This window comes from Histoplasma capsulatum, genomic scaffold (assembly GCF_000149585.1).
Source record: "Histoplasma capsulatum NAm1 scaffold_7 genomic scaffold, whole genome shotgun sequence".
NCBI lineage: Eukaryota > Fungi > Ascomycota > Eurotiomycetes > Onygenales > Ajellomycetaceae > Histoplasma > Histoplasma mississippiense.
In genome coordinates, this window is record NW_001813976.1 from 630,796 (window position 1) to 650,997 (window position 20,202).

Genomic DNA, 20,202 nt, shown 5'->3' on the forward strand with positions numbered 1-20,202 from the left:
CCCACGTTTATGTTTCTATGCTGTTCGTTGGAGTTGCTGCGCCGTTTAGGAACAATAAGGGGAAAGGAACGGCGATCAGCCCGCATTTCCCTATATTCCTCACCTTGGTCCCTAGATACTTTTCAACCCACTCTGTACCTTTGTGTGTATTCAAGAATTGCACAAGTGAAGAGTGATAGAATCCCAGTGCCATTCAAGAACTGTGAAATGACCCCTTGGAATGATGTCAATAATTCTCCACAACATCCACAACAATCCACTTAAAAGTCCCTGCTGGCTCCCCTCCCAACTTCCTCATCGCCTTTCTACTCGCTGTATTATGCAGGAAAACATCCGAAAATGCCCAACCATGATCGTGGTGATCATCATCGCGCTTTCCCTTGGCTATCGCACCGATATCAGATCCAGTCCCAGATGTAAACACTCCGCCGTCGTCCCCCAATCCCAGTTTCATTACTTCCCTAGCAATCGCATTCGCCAATCCGCGTCTGCGGTGTCCTTCCTCCACATACAGACTACACAAACTCGCATCCACACTTAGGAAACACCACGCCACGGGAATTTCCTCCACGCCGCGGCCAGAGGAGCAGTTTGCCGTAGCGCCAGAACAAGAAGATATGATATTATCGATCTCACCATCGTAGTAGACTGCTACGCTAGGCATCTGCTGTAAGAGCTCCTTTGACCGCGGGATATCAAGGCAACTTAGAACCAGGTCCAAATGTCCCTTCTGGACTCCAACGCGACCGTTGAGATCGTGCAATCGGTATCCTGGGGGAAGACCCTTATCGTCACTAGTACCATTAGTACCCGACGCACCCGCAGGCTTTTCAGGCAATGAATTGTATGTTGACCGGTGGAAAAGGTATTTCATGCATACCCCTGCATCAAGGGAGAGGATGCAGATTCTTGGTAAATGTGGCGGTATCTTCTCAGGCGCCGCAATCGCAGCTAGTAATAGATCGTAGATTCCTGTGTGCACGCTGCCAATTTTGAATGATGTTGGTATATGAGGCGGGACCCTTTTCGAAGATTTTCCCGGATTTGGAGATGGGTTAGGGGGCTGGTTAGCCTCGTTGCTCTGCGATCCCAGATACGAGATATACGGCGGGATAATGTGGGTTCGAATGTACAAAAATAGAGAAAGCAGTTGAGCCAGCAGTTCTGCTGCAACGTTAGGTTCGAGAACGAGTTCGCTGAGTTGATCCAGACCCGAGAGCTGCTCCGCTGTTGCAGACCGTTCTTGGATTGATGGCAAGGAGGCCTCAGCCTCTACGCTTGAATATAGCCATATTTGAGTATCGTTGCCGACATAGACATCCACATATGCCGCGAGCCACAGCGAGGGTGCCTTCGCACCCTCGGATTCTGGTGTTGAGGGAAATGTTGCAAGAATTTGTGCTGTCTTGGAGGGGTAGCTGAGGGAGTGCTGGATGCGTCTGAAGAGGGGCCCGGAATGGGGAAAATGAGTAGAGAGAAGAGGGAGCAGAGAACTCTGCGGTTTGTCGTGTTTATGAATAGCTGGGATGGACATCGTACCTGATAGCTATTACGGTTGAATTTATCTATAAATACAACCCTTTCTCATGACCCTACATCTACCATCTCTGAAGAAAGAGGAAAAGTTATCCTTTAAAAGAATCCGGGACTTGATTACGGAGTAATTTTAGCTCTGATAGCGAAATTCTCGACATCCCTACCCTTCCATCGGCGCAGTACGCTGGACTCTGCGTAAGCTGCGAGGGTGCCTAATTTTCTGCATTTCAACTTCGCTTTCAACCCATGTTAGTGGAGGGCATTTTTCCTCTATGAGGGGTTGTTAGCACACTGGGCATAGGCTCTGATGAAAAAAGCCGACACATTACGGCTATGTTCTCTCCTGGTTGAAGAACATTTAAACCCTTTGAAATACTGCAATGGACGGTAGGTGCCGAGAGTCTTCCCGAACTTCAAATGTGAGGGTGCTGCTCTTTGTTAAAAACAAGCACAACACGGGTGTCAAAAGGGCCCAGGACACTGGTGTTGATGAGCATGCAGACTGTTAATTTGATTGGCCATGGCGCGATTCCAAAAAAGTTCAATGATCTTTATGGTCTCTCAGTATGTTTGTGCATTTGGATACAGGAGAGCCAATGCAGGTCGTTGTCGGAAAACAAAGCTTCCACAGCAATTCTCCACATGGATTTCCTAAGAAAAAGCCCATTCTCATGCTCCACCTCCCTATCACAGATATTGAAAAACTCGCATTGAAATGGATCCGTGATAGCCCTTCGTACAATAAGATACCAGCCCTCTCAAATAAAACAATCACCTCAAAGGCCAGACTGTCACAGCACCCATACCTCAAGCTTATCCCTCAGCATTCTCACCTATCTCCTCGAGCAAATCAAAAATCTTATACCGCAATCGATGCTCAGCCTCTTCTACAACCCAGCAACTCAGCGCGATCATGTCCTCTGTGAGGTTTCCCACATGAGGCCCATCAGGGTCGAGATCCTTCTCATCCTTTGCGCGACTTCGCGGGTTGCTGGCACGCGCATCCACTCTTGCCGTAAAAGCTGCCACTGAAGATCCGCTGGCACCATGGTCGTCAGCAATTTGCATTGCATAAGCCTCTTCATAGATGCAAAGGGCCCCAATAAATGATTTCTTCTTATTCGGAGGCTGTCCGGTTTTGATTGAGCGGTGGTAGCGCGCTGAACGACGCTTTTCAAATGTTGCAATGAGGGCATGGTCGGAGGTACGGATGAGCTGATAGCAAACAATTAACATACTCATACAACAGCAATATACCATGGGCAAAAATGGCAGCACAACATCGCTGCACTCCCTCTCATCGGATCCCGTGGATACTAACCTTCAAGCAATGCGACCAACCCTTTACCCCTTGCATGAAACCCGTGGCGAATTTCCGTGTACCGGACCATCTATACCTCGTCCCTTCGACCTCAAATTCGACCTTCATCCTCTAGCGGCTCCTTTGGCTGTTTTGATCCTCGACAAAAGAACTTGCGCACTTTCTCCTTACGTTCATAACTCTTTACTTTTTTGCGTCGGTCCTCATTTTGAAGTACTTCGCTGACCCCGTCGCCCAGCCAAACTTTGAAGGAGGTCCACATGGCGGTACGCTTTGCTCGTCCGATAGTGGTCGTCTCAGTGGTATATTTAGGGTTATCCCCCCGGTAAAATACCGGGACCCATTGGTGGGCGTGTTTGTGAGGGAATTTGTTGGTTACAAAGTACCGTGCAGGTTCTGTATCCGAAGGGGCAATTAGAGCTTTGCGACCAGGGTAGAGGCGAGTGTATAGATGGAGAGATTTAGCTGGAACTTCGCTAGACGTGGTCTGAGAATTGCTCTTCAAGTGCCTTTTTGTAGGTCTAACCGGATACATCTTGAGAATTGCTGCTGTGCGACAGGCCGTAGTTGTTCATAGATGTTGGAAAATGAAGCCATTTTTTATCAAAAGAGGTCTGCAAGGAATTGCCCGAAGCCCTGCCATCACGATTTATAAACACTGGGCCAACGATGTAGGAGCTCATGTTGCTTCATGACGTTGTTTCATTGGCTAATGACCATGATGCAATACGAGCTCCTCTCCTGGACAACTAGAAGTTAAAACGAGTAGCATGCGCATTTTATAGTGACACGGGCCGTTTAATTATAGCCTGAAGCGCCTCGAGGGCAGTGTTTGGTGCAGATCATCGATGTTAAAAAAAAAGGCATTATGACGCATTGAGGGCTCTCGCTGTGACACAATCAGATTGCAACTCTATCGCATCCCCTTCGTATATAATCCTCTCTTTTCGAACATTTGAGAAAAGTTTAACTTTTAAACACTGAACCCGCCAGGTGATTGGTTGTGCAGCCCTAGGCTGAATTCGCTGGAAGCAACAAGGCTACGAAAAAAAAAAAAAAAAAAAAAAAAAAAAAAAAAAAAAAAAAAAAATCAAACATCCCGTCTTTATGCTGTAGATATCTGTGTTGCAGCCCTGGTGAGTTGGAACTTCGCTGGTTAACACAGGGGATCGGAAACCCATATCTTCAAGCAAGGCTCGAAGTGCTCGGCACAGGCAATTAGGGGTCCGTGAGTATCTGCAGGGGGTTTTGCTTTGTACCCCTAGTTACTGGCTGTGATCAACGTGCTGTTCAAAGTTGCTTGCTGTCTTCGAATTTCCTTGCTGCATCTTAGTTTAACACCTGACATGCCCGCGTGCTAAGTTGATGCGCAGTGGATGTATGTGTGTTAAGGTTCAATTATTGATGAAGGAATATGTTGACTTGGTGACTTGACCGTGGCTGTACGATGGTAGACTCCGATTGCCAGTTTAGAAGTCTGCGAGCTGGTAACTCCCCATTCGAGACTCACTGGTCAGTTCATTGAACCCTTTGAGGGAATGGTTTGTGTCGGAATAGCATTAATTAAATCGTGCGACTACAATTCCGCGTTTGCATACATAAAGTATATAAATATTTTCTCGTCTATGATTTTTATTATAAGTTAGTCCCAATAAGACAGTAACATTTTTGGTATTGAAATCTTGTATTTGGAAACATACTATATCTGCGTGACAATACATTACATACAGAAATCCTGCCAAAACACATTTTGTTCATGCTTTGGCAACATCAATGATGTCGATAGTATTGCAACAGATGCAAAACTATGTCGCAGATCCTCCCTTACCTGCGCCATTCGGTCCGGTACGCGGCCAATTCGCTGATTAACTGCAACGGCAGGGGGAGTCTTTTGAAGAGCGCATACAGTAGGCGACTGAGCGGACGATTCTACGCTTCGGTCTCCGCAGCGGAGCTCCGCTTCGGACAACCACTTCATGAAACACATCCGCATATCCTAAAGGCTGGGGAATGTATGTGAGAGATATTGTATAATTTCGAGAGCTTCAAGGAGAGGCGAGGCTGACTTTGATGTATTCTTGTCTTCATAGTGACGCCAGGTATCACTGCTCTTGAATATGCCCACCGCCGGTCCACGCTTGCATCTAAGCTACCCAAGCACGCGATTGCTGTCGTTGCCGCTTCGGACATAAAATATAGATCGGGAAGCGTTTTCTACGAATACCACCAAGATCCCGATTTCTTCTATCTTACGGGTACTGAGAACTTTTCGACTACATGATCTGGCTGAGACTCTTGCTGATAGGGTAATCCAGGTTTTAACGAGCCCGGTGCGATAGCTATTATTGGTAAGTTTTCAAGTTGTATAAGTAATCTTTAGATTTGCTAATATATATTAGGAAATGATGGTTCTGAGAATGATCACATTTTTCACCTCTATGTTCGAGAGAAGGATCCAAAAATGGAGATATGGGAGGGGCCGCGGTCAGGAGTCCAGGCTGCGATTGACGTCTTTAATGCGGATATAGTAAATCATACAATGCACTTACTTTAATTGGAACGTGCTGACCTTCAATATTTTCCTATAGAGCGGCAGTATAGACAATATCAGCAGCTCTCCTCCTTCGATCCTTTCGGATGCTTCCAGAATTTATACCGACCTCAAGCTTCTGGACCCATCACGACCTTCATTATCCGGTTTCTTTTCCTCGCTCCAAGCAAAAAACGTGTCTTCACACAAACTGTGGGCATTGCGCCCAGTTCTCAACGAATTGCGTATCTTCAAAAGTGAGGGAGAGATACGAAATATGCGGATGGTGGGACAAGCCTCGGGTCGGGCTTTTACAGAGGCCATGAGAAGACAATTTACAAAGGAGAAGGATATCCATGCATTTTTGGAATACCAATTCAAGGCGAATGGCTGTGATGGCCTAGCTTTTATTCCTGTGATTGCTGGTGGCCAGGTAAGATTATTTCTTCCTGTATTTCGTCTATTACTTTTACGAGCTAATGATTATTTGCAGAATGCGTTAAGCATCCACTACGTTAGAAACGATGATGTGCTAAGGTATGGCGGTAATCTGGCCAAGTTAACTGAATGTGATGCTTATTATCTATTTGTTAGAAACGGAAACATGGTCCTTGTTGATGGTGGTGGGGTACGGACACCCTGTATCCTCTATGTGACGAGATTGCTGATTTACTGATTGCCATCCAGGAATATGGAGGCTACATAGCGGACATCACGCGCACCTGGCCCGTTAACGGCAAATTTTCTGAGCCACAAAAGGATTTGTATAATGCCATTCTAAGCGTACAGCGTACTTGCATATCGTTATGCCGCGAATCTGCTGGCCTTTCCCTTGACATGCTGCACCGCATTGCCGAAAATGGGCTGCGAGAACAACTCAAGGCACTTGGGTTTGACGTGTCTGGAGACGTGAGTTCTTCCTGACAAATCTACTCCGACCATTGCTAACTACCGCCACTGCGTAGGCTATGGCAACTTTGTTCCCTCACCATTTGGGGCATTATATTGGTTTGGATGTGCATGACTGCGTGGGATATCCAAGAACTTACGAACTCGCGGAGAGGCAATGTATAACAATTGAGCCGTAAGCATTTCACAAGGGTAATATCGCACGGATGGGGAACTAACAACTTGTAGTGGTATTTACGTCCCAGATGACGAACGGTGGCCGAAGCAATTCCGAGGAATCGGAATTCGAATTGAGGATAGTGTTTGTGTAGGTGAAGATAATCCCCTTATACTGACGACGGAAGCAGTGAAAGAGGTAAGAGCCGACGGTGGAATTTTCTTTTCTGTTACGTTATTTGCTAACTTGTGTGAAAGGTCGATGATATAGAAGCTCTGCGATAGGCACGAATGTGCGTTTTTAGCTTTTTTACGAGCTTATGGTCGTCTAATGTATGTACATGTACAATACAATGGATGTAAATGTTGTATTCCATGATCTATTGCGGTTTATTTTTCAGGCTTCCGGGCCGGTGTCGGTGATGGAAGGGTAGGCGGTTCGCAAAATTTTCCAATTCATACCCCGTAGTCTCATATGAGATTTAATGCAAGTCCAGACGTACTTTATCACTGTATTCTTGTCCGAACTGTTCGATATTCAGTATCCAATGCGTGGGACAAGGCGCTAGTAGGGTTAGGGTTGTGGCGGTCACGCCCCATCCGCAGGCGCGCTTCTATTGGTTGGCGACCAGCGCGATTTTGACGAGCAAAACAACCCTCCTTGGCCAAAGCCCGAATCTGCTCCAAACAATCAGTTTTCAACCCCAGCTGTATGAAAAGGGGAACTTTGACAGGAAAACAACGCCCAATTCTTCTGCAAGTCCCCCAGAAAAAATTCCCTTCTGTCAATTCTGTATTTCATTGCTGTTAATTGCCACTTATCTCGTTAATCTGCCCTTGATCATGACCAAGTCGTGAGGGATAGCCTGTGTTGATTCACGACGTGCGGTACCTCGCGTGCTCAACCTTGGAGCAAAGGATACCCCTCCTTCCCACCTTCTTTCTCTCACTCACAGGCGGGATATCATTTTATGTATACATGGCAACTGTATTTATACCTCCATCTCCTCAACCATCGATCGCGATGTCAAACCGCCGGACTCCCCTGGACAACGTCCCCAATGGCACCAACTCTCCGCATCGAGGTACTATTACCTCCGTGAAGCGAACACTCCCCGGTAACTGCCAGACAGATGTGTGTTTTATGCAGCCTCCGCCAAAGAAGCAGATGCTTGAGAAAAATGGAGCCGACCTGAATAACAAATCTCCACGAAAGCTGGCGGTGGCCAGTAGAGAAGGCAAGGTGTTTACGCGCAAGAATACCATTTCCCAACCTTCTGCATTCGAAAGGAAGCTTGTTGCAGCGAGGGATAGGGACAGGGCCAACAATTCTCGAGGAGCCAAATATGAAAGGGCTGGGGGAGAGACTTTGGATAGTATTCGTCAGTGGCAAAAGCACTATCGCAAGGCGTTTCCTCAGTTTGTATTTTACTTCGAAAGTATCCCTGAAGACGTCAGGAACAAGTGTTCAAGGCAGATCATGGCCCTTGGTGCTGTAAGTTACTCTCTCGTTCCTTTTCGTGTGTTGATTCGGTTCAAGCATATCAAAGATGGCTTCTGCTGGATGAGTATATTATGGTTGCTTACATTCTGTGTAGACGGAGGAGAAATTTTTTTCTAAGGTCGTTACACATGTAGTCACTGCCCGTCCAATTCCGCCCGCAATCGATTCCCCCAATCACACAGAGCCCTCTACTGGAGAAGCTCCATCGAACCAACAAAATGCGGACGGATCCATCCAAACTGTTGACCCGTCGCTTCTGGAGAAAAATTTCGAAACAACTCATCTCAATCATGGAATAGGGAAGCCCAGGAAAACACCCGACAAGCGCGTCGGACAAGAGGGCGACCCAAAACGGGATAATAAGGATATTTTATATAGGGCAAGGCAGATGAATATGAAGATATGGGCCCTGGAAAAATTACAGCGTGTGATATCTACGATGAACGATGGTGAAAATACTTCTACCCACGGCCATTACACGCGTAGCAATGGCACGGTATCCGGTGCTGGAAGGGGAAGGGCAGAAACCGATTTATCCCAGGTTCTCCGAAACGAACGTCTGAATGGACCTGTAGATCGAGACACTATTTTGGCACCAAAGGAAATTATTCCCTTCAAAGGTCCATTTATATATGTCCATGATTACGAAGAGAAGACACGACCAGTCATGATTCGCGAGTATCCCAAGGTCGCCAGAGGGCAGGATGGAGCATGGCCACAGTTTCGGAGCGCTGCGTTGGGTAAATGCCCATTTATCGATGAGCCGCCAGCCAAAAAAAAATCGGAGAAGCGAAAAGGTGCCGCTAATCAGACAAAAGATGAAAAGCCTGCTGCGAAGGAGAAATCTACGACTACGACGGAGATGAAGATGATGCAACCTCCAGAACGCTCTGTGGAGAAGCGAGCTTTGCAAGATGTACAGGGAGGCGTGAACCAAACAATTACACGACAAGAACCTACACCAGCTCCAAAACGGATTGAGACTCTTTTAATGCTGCCGGCAAAACCGGCCTCCCCTCGTAGCAAAGGATTTGAAACATTTCCTGGCGCGAAAGCTGCTCTCGCCACATATTTAGCCCGAGAGCCGGCAGCTTCTGGGGTCCCCCCCTAAGGACATCACTTCAGCAATCAGATCTCAGATGGTATCCTATGGTCAGGCAGCTGCCCCTGGAGCGAAGGCAGGAACAAGTAAGAGGTACACGGGTTAAAAAGGAAAGTTCTGGAGAAGGGAAACAGTACCCTATTGACGAATGGAATTGGGATCCCGTCTTCGCACAGAATGGCGGACATTGCTGGTGCTCTTAAAGCGTCTAAGGCTCCAGCGACAAGAGCAGCGAAGAGTAAGGCCACTGGCAACGTCAATCAGATCGACGAAGACGGCACCACTCAATCGGAAGATGAGATGGCTCAGAAGCTCCATAACCCCAGTAGGAAGAATACTAGCACGATACGATCGAGGCAGAAGAAGCGTGATCCGAAGCCAGGATACTGCGAAAATTGTCGTGACAAGTTCGAGGATTTTGAAGAGGTAAGCTACAGTGAAATGTCATCGCTGTGTGGTTACCGTTGCCAACTAACTAATGTAATCGCAAAGCACATAATGACGAGAAAGCATCGCAAGTTCGCATTGACCTCATCGAACTGGGTTGAACTAGATGCACTGCTTCACTCCCTCGAGCGCCCTCGCAAGCGGTACTTACCCCCGGATGAAGATAATTGGTGAAAACAAGAACTCACCTGGTTTAAAACACAATGTACATGCATTCCCGGGCTTCTGTTCCTTTGTTGATTGAAGGGGATTTTTTGGGTGTTTATTAGAGGAAGATAATCTAGCATGTATCCAGCTTGTTTGTTGTGTCTCACCATTCGCTTCGTAATCCTCCTCTCGTTAAATCATTATTACTTGACCAAGCGCAGTACACCGATAAGGTAGATTCAACGTCTTCATTTTCAATCCCTCAATCCACTTCCCCCTTCCTTCTTTCTTGGGATGCGCATATAACACCGGCACACGGTACTTCATGTTCTTTACTCGCCGCGATATCTGCGGCTGTTACTCTTGTTCCCGTCCATCCTGACACTTGATAAAATATCTCGACTCACCTGGTATCGAATCTGTGGAATAATGTGCCATCACATTATAATTTTCACCGTTGGACTTCGTCCCCGCTTCCTGCTTGTCCTCTCCTTCTTATATATACTAGCATATTTATTTCAACTTTGATTTCGGATCGAAAGTATTGTTTTCTCAAGTCACCATAACTGTTTCCATGTCCCTTTTTCCTCCTCTCGGCTGGTGCGGTTGTATTTGGCGAGTCTTGCAATATATCCACGGAGTTAACAATTTTATGTATTCATACTTTGACTAATGGCATTACCCTACTCTTATTTTCCTGAATGAGTTATTTATTTCGGCGTGCCTTTCCCCGCCGACACATACGTATAGAAGGGCATGTCAGAAGCTATTTAAAGGTGGTGCTGGTTCGCCAGCTGCAATTGCCAGAGCATTTCTTCAGTTTCTTGCCAGGATATTAGATGTCACTGGGCCGTTTGAATGATTCTAAATCGAACTGCATATGGGCCGTGCCTACTAACAGCAACTTTGAGCATCGATACGGGCCATACACAGTCGTAGACGACAGGCTGATCCTTGGAAGGATTTACTTTGAATGATTGTTGAGAGTTCCTGATCTCGTTCTAAAACGATTTGTCAGCCTTACAACACGGCACCCCGAATCCCGAACCCAGAACCCCGAACCCGAACCACATAAGCAATTTACATATCCACCTCCTTCGCGGTTGCAAATCGACTTCCAGCATATGTACGGAGTTGCGATTCATTGCCGTTGTTTGAGAAAAATAGAAACGAACCTACAATGAAAAACGCGGAAGGCTTAGAATGTGTCAAGTGCAAGTTCAAATTTACTCAGAGTACGCAGCTTCTCCCCAACTGAGTATTACATACTGACAGACCCACAGGATCCTCTCTTGTTCGGCATACCAGGAAATGTGTGGATGGCCGGTTTCAGAGTATCCGGCAAAAGGCTTGCCGCGAGTGTTCGGCTGCAAAGACGCGCTGTGATTTAAGGCGCCCTACCTGTTCTAGGTGTGGTCTCCGAAACACCATTTGTAGGTATCCCACAAGCCCTAGAGGCTTGGAAACCGGTGTGGGGAACCATGGATCGTCGCAAGAGGGCAATCAGAGATATAGTAATCTACCACAAGGCAATGCGACTTGCGAGCTGGAGCCACTGGGTGCTGGTTTGAGTCTGGATGCTGAACTCTCTGCTCCAGAAAACCAGGGTTTAGATTTGAATTCCCTATTACCTCCAGATTTAGGCGTTCTGGACAACGAATTGACATATCCATTTGGAGGTATTGACGACCTTGATACTCTGGACTACAATTATGCATTGATAAAAAACATGCCCGGCCCAAGCCGCGACGAACCCATTCAAATCTGGGACTCAGCTCCGCCGAGTTCTGCGCTGGGTGCGGCTCGTCATAGCGGCCAATTTATCCTTCGAGTATCTCTAACATGGCCTCGAATGATGGCCAAAGGCCCTCAATTGCCCCCTATTATACACCCCAGACAACTGTCGAACGGAAATATCCCTCTGCCTCTAGCAAACTGTTTTTCCCTGGCGAAAATGTGGGATGGACAGTGTCGGGGAGGCGCCGGCATTGTTGAACAAACAGTGAGGAGAGAGATTCAAGAGATCGCAAGCTTGGTATGCTACTGGATAAAAAAAAAAAAATTCTTCTTACTTGAGCATGGGTTGGCGCTGATCGATTAGAAGTTTCGATCATTCGACGAGGGCGAGCTCATCGCAGCCGTACAAGCGCTGACGATCTATACGCTCATCCTTTTATTTCCGTGTAATGAGCAGATGGCGGTCTCACTACTTGACGATAAGCTCGTCAAGCATCTGAAGACTATCGTGCATTACGTCCTGTCAACAGGTATGGTGATCGAGGAGGAGATCAATCGTACTCGACCCTTATGGGACTGCTGGATATCTGTTACTTGCAAACGACGAGCAGTCTTAGGTCTATATAGTATATACTGGGCATACAGTGCATATCATGGCATGCAAGGTTTTGATTGCAGCGAACTAAACCACATTCCGGCACCGGCTCCCAAGTGCCTTTGGCAAGCCACGACCAAAGAGCAGTGGGAGTCACTATACAACCGATGGCTAGCCCAGTGGGACGGGCCGTATTATCGCCAGGGAGAACTGTTCACAATAGCTCCTGGGGTTCGGATGGACAAACGCGCAGAGCTGTGGTTTGAAGAAGTAGATGAGTTTGGTATGCTATTTGCAACTTCGAGTAAGTATTTTTCCTTTTCATTTACTTTTTATCTTTCTTTCCCGTGCATGTCCTAAAAGAGCGAGAGAGAAGAGAGTCAATGCAGCGCCAATGCTTAAAAAATGTGCTTCTCTTCAGTCAAAACCTTTGAACGAGGGCCGGAGTTTGCTGTCTCACCTGACGACCCCTAAGTTCACTAGCTTTGTTGGTTTCACGAGGGCCGATGAAATATAAACGGATCGCTAGCTGGCACACGTCGTAGTCGTGTGGATTCTATACGGCTCAGCATCGAAGAATCTTGAGCATCCCATCTTTCGAGACGTGGTGTAGAAGCATAACCATATGCCGAACGAGCATAGGTTTTTCATATCCAGGAAAAATACCAGACACTCGGCGCATTCTGAACCACAACTATCGAATATATTGCTGTGTACAAGTTACAAGTGAAGTGATCGATGGCTGGACATCAAAACCTTTCTAGGGACGCTCTTCCTCTCTTCAAATATGTTGGCGCAATCTTGTTTATATTTTTTGACTTTGCGAGAGCTGGGGGCGGTCACAGCCGTTATCAGTTAGGAGTAAATTAGAATTGTTGGACAGGAAGGCTTCATGCTTAGGGGACCGATACGCAACGAGATTAGAATGCATGATTTGCGGGAATATCTTGAAAATACATTTTCCTGTTCGGGAGGCTAATTCTACCCCAACAATAGTTGCCCCGCAGCAAGTTTCCCCCCGTGAAGAGAGGGCCCACACTCAAATCTGAACAGCGTCAGAGGACTATTGGAAACATAGAATGGGGGGAGAAAGCAGGAGGGCTGTGAAAGGGCGAAGAAGGGAAAACATAAGCTACAAATTCATATGGTAGGAGGGGAGAGGGCGGGGGGGCGTTATCCATTCTCGTCTAACAGACGTAATACTCTTGAAAAGGTAGGCGTCGAAAGTTATGACATATAACATCCAAAATAGTTACTTCGTTTGGAGAACGCACCGCAGAACGCAGAACGCAGAACGCAGAACTGGGGCAGCTGTCCTGTTGTGCACGACAAACAGTGCGAGGCCCCAAGTCAAACCCCATTCTCAAGATAGGCAAATTTGAATGCCTCCGTTACTATAAACAGTTTAAAATCTTACTTGGAAAACTTCTATCCTTGGTGCAGCACGAGCATCTGTTGTCCACCCGCTGGTAGTCGTCAGAGATCCCAGAACCAAGGATGACCGAACTTCTGAAATTATATCTGTTTGTTGTGGGTTTTCGTCCTGGTCTCGGTACCAGCGTACATGTACAACATATAAAAGATTTCCTCACCCAGTTAGTTGCATTGTTGTGTCTTGCCGTAAAGAGATAAGCCACAGTTAAGTGAGGAGTCAGTTGTTAAAAAACAATATCGAGTTGGTAGGAGGAATCGTAAATCTCCGCCCCATGAGTGCAGCATAATGTTTGAATCGGAAAATATGATTCAATGAGGCCTATCCAAGAGCAGCCACTCGGCTTCATTGGACATTGAAGCAGTGATGGCTATGCGAACAAACATCATTGCAACATTTATGGCTTCTATTCCATGAAATGCCCGGGCAAAATTTTCCATATACACCCCTGAAGCTATTAAATATAGATCAAATACATTTGCAAAAATCCTCTCGTCGATTTCGAAACAGAATGCAGGGGAAATGCTATTCAATTACCCATTTGGTAGATGTCTGGGGTATCACTGATGTGGCATCAGAGAAAAACAAGGAGATCAAGGCGCTATGTGCAAAATACTCAATGCACCGCTGTGTAGTTGATATCAAGTATGCTGTTGAAGCTTCCAAGCCTCAAGGCTCTCAGTTGTTTGGACTAGCTGCATTGTCGCATCCAGAGAAAGGCTCGTTGGTGATACTGCAGCGGCCTGTGCAGGCATCTCTCAACCAGTCATTAGGCCGAAAGTGGTATTTGAACCACGCCTCACAACTCCAATCTGCGGGAGCGAGTAAACCTCATTACCAATTTTGGAATCAAATTTTTGAAAGTATATTGCGGGACAGACTGGAGGTTGTGAACCATTCAATGCCCAGTAAGTTCGGGTGATGGAGGTTGTAGATAAAGCGAGTGAAATCGTATCAGGGCAGCAGAGATGGTATTAAGGCAACATACATTTAAGAAGCTGCAGCATGCAAAGTATCGACACCCGGGCCCGCAATAGACAAGAATTTAGTTAGGGGGCCCGGAGCAAAAGGAAAGCCTGGTAAGTTCTTGTCTACCCACCGTCGTACGGAATACAGTGGTGGCCCGTGCTCAAATGGTTGGCATTCAGTAGGGGTGAAGAAACCTGCAAGGCATGCAGAGCTGTAGTCACACTGTCCTGTCCTACAGATAGATGTCCTGGCGGGACAAATGGATACATCATACCTGGTCCTTGACTCCTTCTGCGCCGCTTTGAACAACCCGCAGAGCGCCAAGACAAGACTCGGCAATAGCTAACATAAGCGACGAGGGGGGCTGCTGACTCATCCGGCATCTCGGAGCCTCGGTTCGTGTGGCGGAACGGATAAACAAGAAATCAACTAATTCGCGAAGTTCTCCAAAGATTCTCCTGTGTACGCTGCATAAACCAGCACGTCGTCAAACCGTATATATATCAACAAGCTGCAGCCTTGGAGAAACATGACTTTTAATTTTCCTAGTCCTTTATCGCAGGGGTATCTACCAATTCCTGCTCTGCTGCTGCCCCAAAAGCCCGAATGAAATTAGCCCCTCAAATGGCCCTCCGCTTACCCATTCGGCTGGTCAGGTCAACAGCCCCTCCTGTTGCCCTGTCTTTCCCTCGCCCTATACCCGTACCGCCCGTAACGGGCTCGACCATATGGCACTGTCAAGCCCGTCAGAGCTCCCATTCTCCAATGGGCGTGGCTATTGATCGCAAGAAAGTTACTATCAAATCTTTGCGGGCGCTGTACAAAAAGAAGGAACCTATCACTATGTTAACGGCGCATGACTTCCCAAGCGGACATGTCGCAGAAGCAGCCGGCATGGATATGGTCCTTGTAGGCGACAGCCTAGCCATGGTTGCCCTGGGAATGGATGACACGAGTGAGGTGTGCTTGGACGAGATGATACTTCATTGCCGGAGTGTATCTCGTGCTGTTGGAGCGGCCTTCACGGTAGGATTTTGCATATGCATTGTTATGCCTCCCTCCTGTACACGTTACTCTACACGGCAATGGCTAATGATATTGTGCATTAGGTTGGTGACCTACCCATGGGTTCATATGAGATTTCTCCAGCGCAGGGCGTTGCTTCCGCTATTCGTCTCATTAAAGAAGGGCGAGTTCAAAGCGTCAAACTAGAAGGGGGCGCGGAGATGGCGACAACTATCAAGGCGATCACACAGGCCGGGATACCAGTTGTGGCCCACGTTGGTCTAACACCTCAACGAGAGAACGCGCTTGGAGGTTTTCGTGTCCAGGGTAAATCGACTGCCGGTGCCGTGAGAATCTTAAACGATGCTCTTGCAGTTCAAGAGGCTGGTGCGTTTATGGTTGTGCTTGAAGCCGTCCCTTCAGAGATTGCACGCATCATCACCGATAAGTTGAAAATACCAACCATTGGAATTGGGGCCGGTACTGGCTGTTCGGGACAAGTGCTGGTCCAAGTTGATATGACTGGGAACTTTCCGCGTGGCCGGTATCTCCCGAAATTTGTGAAGAAGTATGGTGATGTATGGGGTGAAAGCTTGAGGGCGATTGAGAAATATAGAGACGAGGTCAAGAACGGTGAATATCCTTCCCTGGAATACACATACCCCATCTCGAAAGAGGACCTAGAGGAATTTGAGAAATTGGCGAATAAAGCTTAGATCCCTTTGCAGTTACAATGTATATACATATATGTTGATTTTGCGTTGCATCAATCACGCAACTGGTGTTGCCAGTCCCCTATCTGAGCGGCTTGTTTGATTGTTAGGCGGACCGCCACGTCCTGTCAATTAGTCCAGACTTCGCGTCAAGAAATATCCGGGAATGAAATAGTCATATTTCGGTCATTCCTTCAAGTATATAACTAGTGGAACCCGCACCTTGGGGACCTCCGATTGCCCAGTGATGATGATCCAAAGCCAAGACTATTTTTCACTATCCAAAGGCTGGTGTCATTGAATATGCCACAATGAGTTGATCGTCCGTCTTAAAGCACTGAATTGCCCATTATCATTAGAATTTTGCCAAAAAAAAAAAATCAAAAAATCAAAAAATCAAAAAATCAAAAAATCAAAAAATCAAAAAATCAAAACGACAGAAGACTAACCCTCCAAAGGCCGCCTACTCCTTCGTCCAGTCCAGGAGCGAAGACGCTATTGACATAGCAAAACACGGAGTCGGTGTCCTTACAATCAAGCTTCTTGCGCAGAAATTTGACGACCGTCTCAAACTTCTGGGAGGCACTGATTTTGAATACACGGTTTCTCAGAATTGGTGCGGAAGGGAGAGGCTGGAAACGGACGGTAACTAACATCAAAAAATACACGGCAACAGTCAGCTTCTAATACCCCTCTCTGGTAACGTAGACTTAGTGACGACATGCATATAGAGATCAACATGTGCATATACAGTGGTTGGGGCAGGAGTTATTCAAACTCCGCCTTTTCAAACACCAAATAGACTTGAATAAAGAAAAGAGAAGAAAAGAAAAATTGACGAAAGCAGCCATTCATTTCAATATAGTAGCAGAGGCATACCGAGGAATAGGATAACACTCTAAAGTAGAACTCAAGAGATGGAGGAGAAAGTAGAAGAGCAAATATACAATTTGATGTAGGTGAATGCAGGGCCAGGAGCAATGAACTTGATGAAAACGACACAAAATCACAAATGTGCTCAAAGACCATCCAAGAACGATGGCTTCGTAAATAGTCATCCGTCTAAGCTACCCAAGCAGAGAGTGGAATATACTCCAGTAAATGCGTACCTTTGCCGGAATCAATGGCCTCGACATCAGCCAGTGCTTGATGGGCGTCCTTTGGAAGGCCAGTCAGCACGATGGACGCCGACATCGTCAATGGGAGATCAGCGCTATGGTCTTCATCTGGAATGGGCGTAGTTGCCACGCCTCGGCTGCCATTGTCGTTGCTGGGTCGTGAAGATCGGCTGCCTTGTCGGCTGGTCAGCCCGAGGCCGCGATTTGAGGCCCGTGGAGACGTGGGCTTGGAGGAGTTGGGTGATGCTGAGAGAGGTGGTGTCGACGCCATAGCTAATTATTATATTTGTAGGCGGTTCGTAGAGCTCGTTAAATAGCAGCTGTTGATGTCGGTACTTTGGCCTTAGCGTCAGACGTGGAGACTTGAGTTGTTGGCCTGTGATGGTGCCGGTGGAAGTTGGGTGTTATTTAAATATTGACGCCATCCAATGGCCATGACATTCCTTTCTTTTTTGTATCACAATGAGCACAAGCGGGGGAACTCAAAAAAAATCGCATAAGCTCTTTGCGATAACGGCTCCACGCGACATAGCCAGATGAATCTTAGTAACTGGCTCCCCTCTAGTTATCCAGCAAGTCTCTTTCGCTGGATTGAGTTGTTTCGGCTAAAAATAAGATATTGCGAAGCTCAGATCGTGGGGTCCTAACTATTAACAGGTATTCCTGCCATCCGGAGTGAATTTCAAATCATATTGCTATCACGGACGAATTTAATACTGTCGATAGATAATGACGGAGGGCATTGCTGTTAATCAAAACTTGAGCTCGTCGATTTTTGAGCCTGAAGTCTGTGCTATTCATGGTATCGATATATCGCTAACCTTGTGGCGACAAGTGCCAGTGCATGGATTGTTCTGAGCTTTCATACTAAAAAATGCCCCTATTCTATGATTCTCCTTAGGATTGCATGGCATAGTCGACATAGCTGGGAGAGAAAAGTTTTATATCTAATTTAGAATCGAATGCCATGTGCCATTCAATAAATTATTCGAAAATAAGTTCTCTATTAAATCTACAGCCCGAATTTGATACAGAAAAATAAAACATCTATGCCCCTGAGCACGCCCGATAAATTCCTTCCAAGAGAGACAATTATCCATTATGATTATGCTACCAGACCTTCAAGATTTAGAAAGTGGCCATGAGAGCACTGAATAAAATACAAGCGACCCCAGCAACGAGCTGCATCCTGCCCTGGGTACTCGCACCACTGGGCACGTTGATGTCGCTGGGGGTTGGCGCACTTTCCGTGCCTTTCGCTTGGTTGCCGCCAGTGCTCGAATCGGTACCGGTTGGTGTAGGCTTGCGGCTCGCTGATGGCTCATTGGTGCATGTAGCGCTGGAAGACTCTACAGAATTTCGGCATGAGTTAGCATATGTGTATGTTTCTCCATCAACATATAAAGAGCACGAAATAAAATGCAAAACAGAAGCAGACGAGGATTGTGTTCTACGTTCCCTGAGACAAATCAGGGTCCGGTTTGCAGGGGCAATTTCCCTTCAACGAGGGAAATGTTTAACGTTCTCATAGGATCGGAGGGGAAAAAGACAATAGCATCGCTAGCCGCGTTTAGGACTGTGGCCATTAACACGTACCCTTCGACCCACAATTCGTTTGTGTGGGTGTCGCAGTTGTCGAGGCAGTAGTAGATGGAGTTTCCGTGTCATCACCTGGATTATGGCTGTTCACCTTTCCATCCACGGCTTCGATCGACTGCCAGTTCCCAGTTTTGTCTTTGTATTCATACTGCTTCCCCGTAGAATAGTCGGTGACCTTTATGGATTTGATTTGCATGGTAAAAGGTGCAAGAGAATAGTCAACCGGACCTCCAGCCCATTCTAGCGATCGAGGATCAGTTATGTTGGAGCACCAATTGTGGGAGCGATACCTGTACATAAGAGGGACACTTACGAACTGTGCCCGGCTGATTCTGCGAGGGATCCCCCCCTGCCCAGTTCCCAACTTTGATGTAAGATGGGGTTTGTGGGTAGTTGCCAGCCGCCGAAGTAGCGACGCGAATGGTCTCCCCATCAATCTGCCAAATAATCCGATCACTATCCCAGTCCACGGTGTACGTCCTAAACTCATTCTGGTTATTTGGGTTAGGGTGGTATCCGGCTCTTGTGTGATCTGGGTTTCTCTTTGCGTAATAGTTCGTCTGGAGTTGCATGTTGTCTCCGCCAATCCACTCAAGATCGATCTCGTCACCACATTCGGACTGCACGACAACACTGCTCACAATGCCTTTGCCTGGTGAAACCTTGAGAGTGGCTTCTATTTTGCCAAACATGATGTAGAAATTGGACTGGATCTCAGCCTTTACTCCATCTTTGTTTATCGTGAAGCTTCCCCCGTTACCATCATATTTGATATCCTTCGACGCGGACCAGTCCGCTGGCGGGCCTTTGGTTAAGTCGAACGTGACAGATTTCCCCAGAGCGGGGTTCGGGGGACAAGCTTAACGGCTTCAGTCAGCATTCTTCTCTTCCGATGTAGATAGCTTTCTGTACACACCATTGGATTATCGGGCGACTTACACTTTTTCAGAGGATCGCATTTGGTGTACGTTTGTGACAAGACCAGAGAGAAATGGCAGAAGGCTACAGCCAGCCGTGGGAGACTCCAATGGAGCAGCATTCTGAGTACTTGAGGGAGATGTGGGAATGTAAACTGCCAGGGCGGTATTCGAACAGGTAGATTTATCTACGTTCGACCGCAAAATCTGTCCGAAGGAAGATTTGAATGCCACAGTCAAGCTGCGCCGGACAGGGTATATATATGTATTTACAACTCGAGAGAACAAGAATAGCTTTGCTGACGAGGGGGGGGGGGGTCACTAGCCAGCTGTATCATGGGCGCAGCTACCCCGTACATGCATCATACATACAAAGGAAAGCAACCAGTCGGAATTTATGGTATGGCGCCGTACATGAATTACCATAACATTTCATTAATATGAAATCCATTCCCTCTTTGTGTT

At 46.9% G+C, this 20,202-nt stretch overlaps 7 protein-coding genes across 7 annotated transcripts; 4 read left to right on the forward strand and 3 right to left on the reverse strand.

The window, feature by feature from the left end:
- Positions 1 to 226: 226 nt before the first annotated feature.
- Positions 227 to 2,965, reverse strand: HCAG_05829 (conserved hypothetical protein; the record flags this gene model as incomplete). Its single annotated transcript, XM_001538174.1, has 5 exons — positions 227 to 1,429; positions 1,701 to 1,748; positions 1,913 to 2,016; positions 2,370 to 2,751; positions 2,858 to 2,965. The coding sequence occupies 5 exons, from the start codon at positions 2,963 to 2,965 to the stop codon at positions 227 to 229; spliced, it is 1,845 nt and encodes a 614-aa protein (XP_001538224.1).
- A 1,339-nt stretch (positions 2,966 to 4,304) lies between these two features.
- On the forward strand, positions 4,305 to 6,938 carry HCAG_05830 (conserved hypothetical protein; the record flags this gene model as incomplete). Its single annotated transcript, XM_001538175.1, has 13 exons — positions 4,305 to 4,369; positions 4,766 to 4,869; positions 4,948 to 5,112; positions 5,173 to 5,205; positions 5,257 to 5,384; positions 5,446 to 5,820; positions 5,881 to 5,924; positions 5,982 to 6,015; positions 6,075 to 6,296; positions 6,353 to 6,471; positions 6,525 to 6,651; positions 6,724 to 6,745; positions 6,922 to 6,938. The coding sequence occupies 13 exons, from the start codon at positions 4,305 to 4,307 to the stop codon at positions 6,936 to 6,938; spliced, it is 1,455 nt and encodes a 484-aa protein (XP_001538225.1).
- A 493-nt stretch (positions 6,939 to 7,431) lies between these two features.
- HCAG_05831 (predicted protein) lies at positions 7,432 to 9,679 on the forward strand (the record flags this gene model as incomplete). Its single annotated transcript, XM_001538176.1, has 5 exons — positions 7,432 to 7,947; positions 8,051 to 8,872; positions 9,033 to 9,151; positions 9,235 to 9,484; positions 9,551 to 9,679. 5 exons carry the CDS (start codon positions 7,432 to 7,434, stop codon positions 9,677 to 9,679), a joined length of 1,836 nt encoding a protein of 611 aa, XP_001538226.1.
- Positions 9,680 to 10,832: 1,153 nt separating this feature from the next.
- HCAG_05832 (predicted protein) lies at positions 10,833 to 12,458 on the forward strand (the record flags this gene model as incomplete). The annotated part of the gene is made up of 4 exons (XM_001538177.1): positions 10,833 to 10,887; positions 10,936 to 11,687; positions 11,775 to 12,288; positions 12,406 to 12,458. The coding sequence occupies 4 exons, from the start codon at positions 10,833 to 10,835 to the stop codon at positions 12,456 to 12,458; spliced, it is 1,374 nt and encodes a 457-aa protein (XP_001538227.1).
- Positions 12,459 to 15,009: 2,551 nt separating this feature from the next.
- On the forward strand, positions 15,010 to 16,106 carry HCAG_05833 (3-methyl-2-oxobutanoate hydroxymethyltransferase; the record flags this gene model as incomplete). The annotated part of the gene is made up of 2 exons (XM_001538178.1): positions 15,010 to 15,411; positions 15,495 to 16,106. 2 exons carry the CDS (start codon positions 15,010 to 15,012, stop codon positions 16,104 to 16,106), a joined length of 1,014 nt encoding a protein of 337 aa, XP_001538228.1.
- Positions 16,107 to 16,380: 274 nt separating this feature from the next.
- Positions 16,381 to 17,492, reverse strand: HCAG_05834 (conserved hypothetical protein; the record flags this gene model as incomplete). Its single annotated transcript, XM_001538179.1, has 3 exons — positions 16,381 to 16,440; positions 16,553 to 16,752; positions 17,213 to 17,492. The coding sequence occupies 3 exons, from the start codon at positions 17,490 to 17,492 to the stop codon at positions 16,381 to 16,383; spliced, it is 540 nt and encodes a 179-aa protein (XP_001538229.1).
- Positions 17,493 to 18,349: 857 nt separating this feature from the next.
- HCAG_05835 (predicted protein) lies at positions 18,350 to 19,859 on the reverse strand (the record flags this gene model as incomplete). Its single annotated transcript, XM_001538180.1, has 4 exons — positions 18,350 to 18,570; positions 18,818 to 19,060; positions 19,134 to 19,679; positions 19,760 to 19,859. The coding sequence occupies 4 exons, from the start codon at positions 19,857 to 19,859 to the stop codon at positions 18,350 to 18,352; spliced, it is 1,110 nt and encodes a 369-aa protein (XP_001538230.1).
- Positions 19,860 to 20,202: the final 343 nt, after the last annotated feature.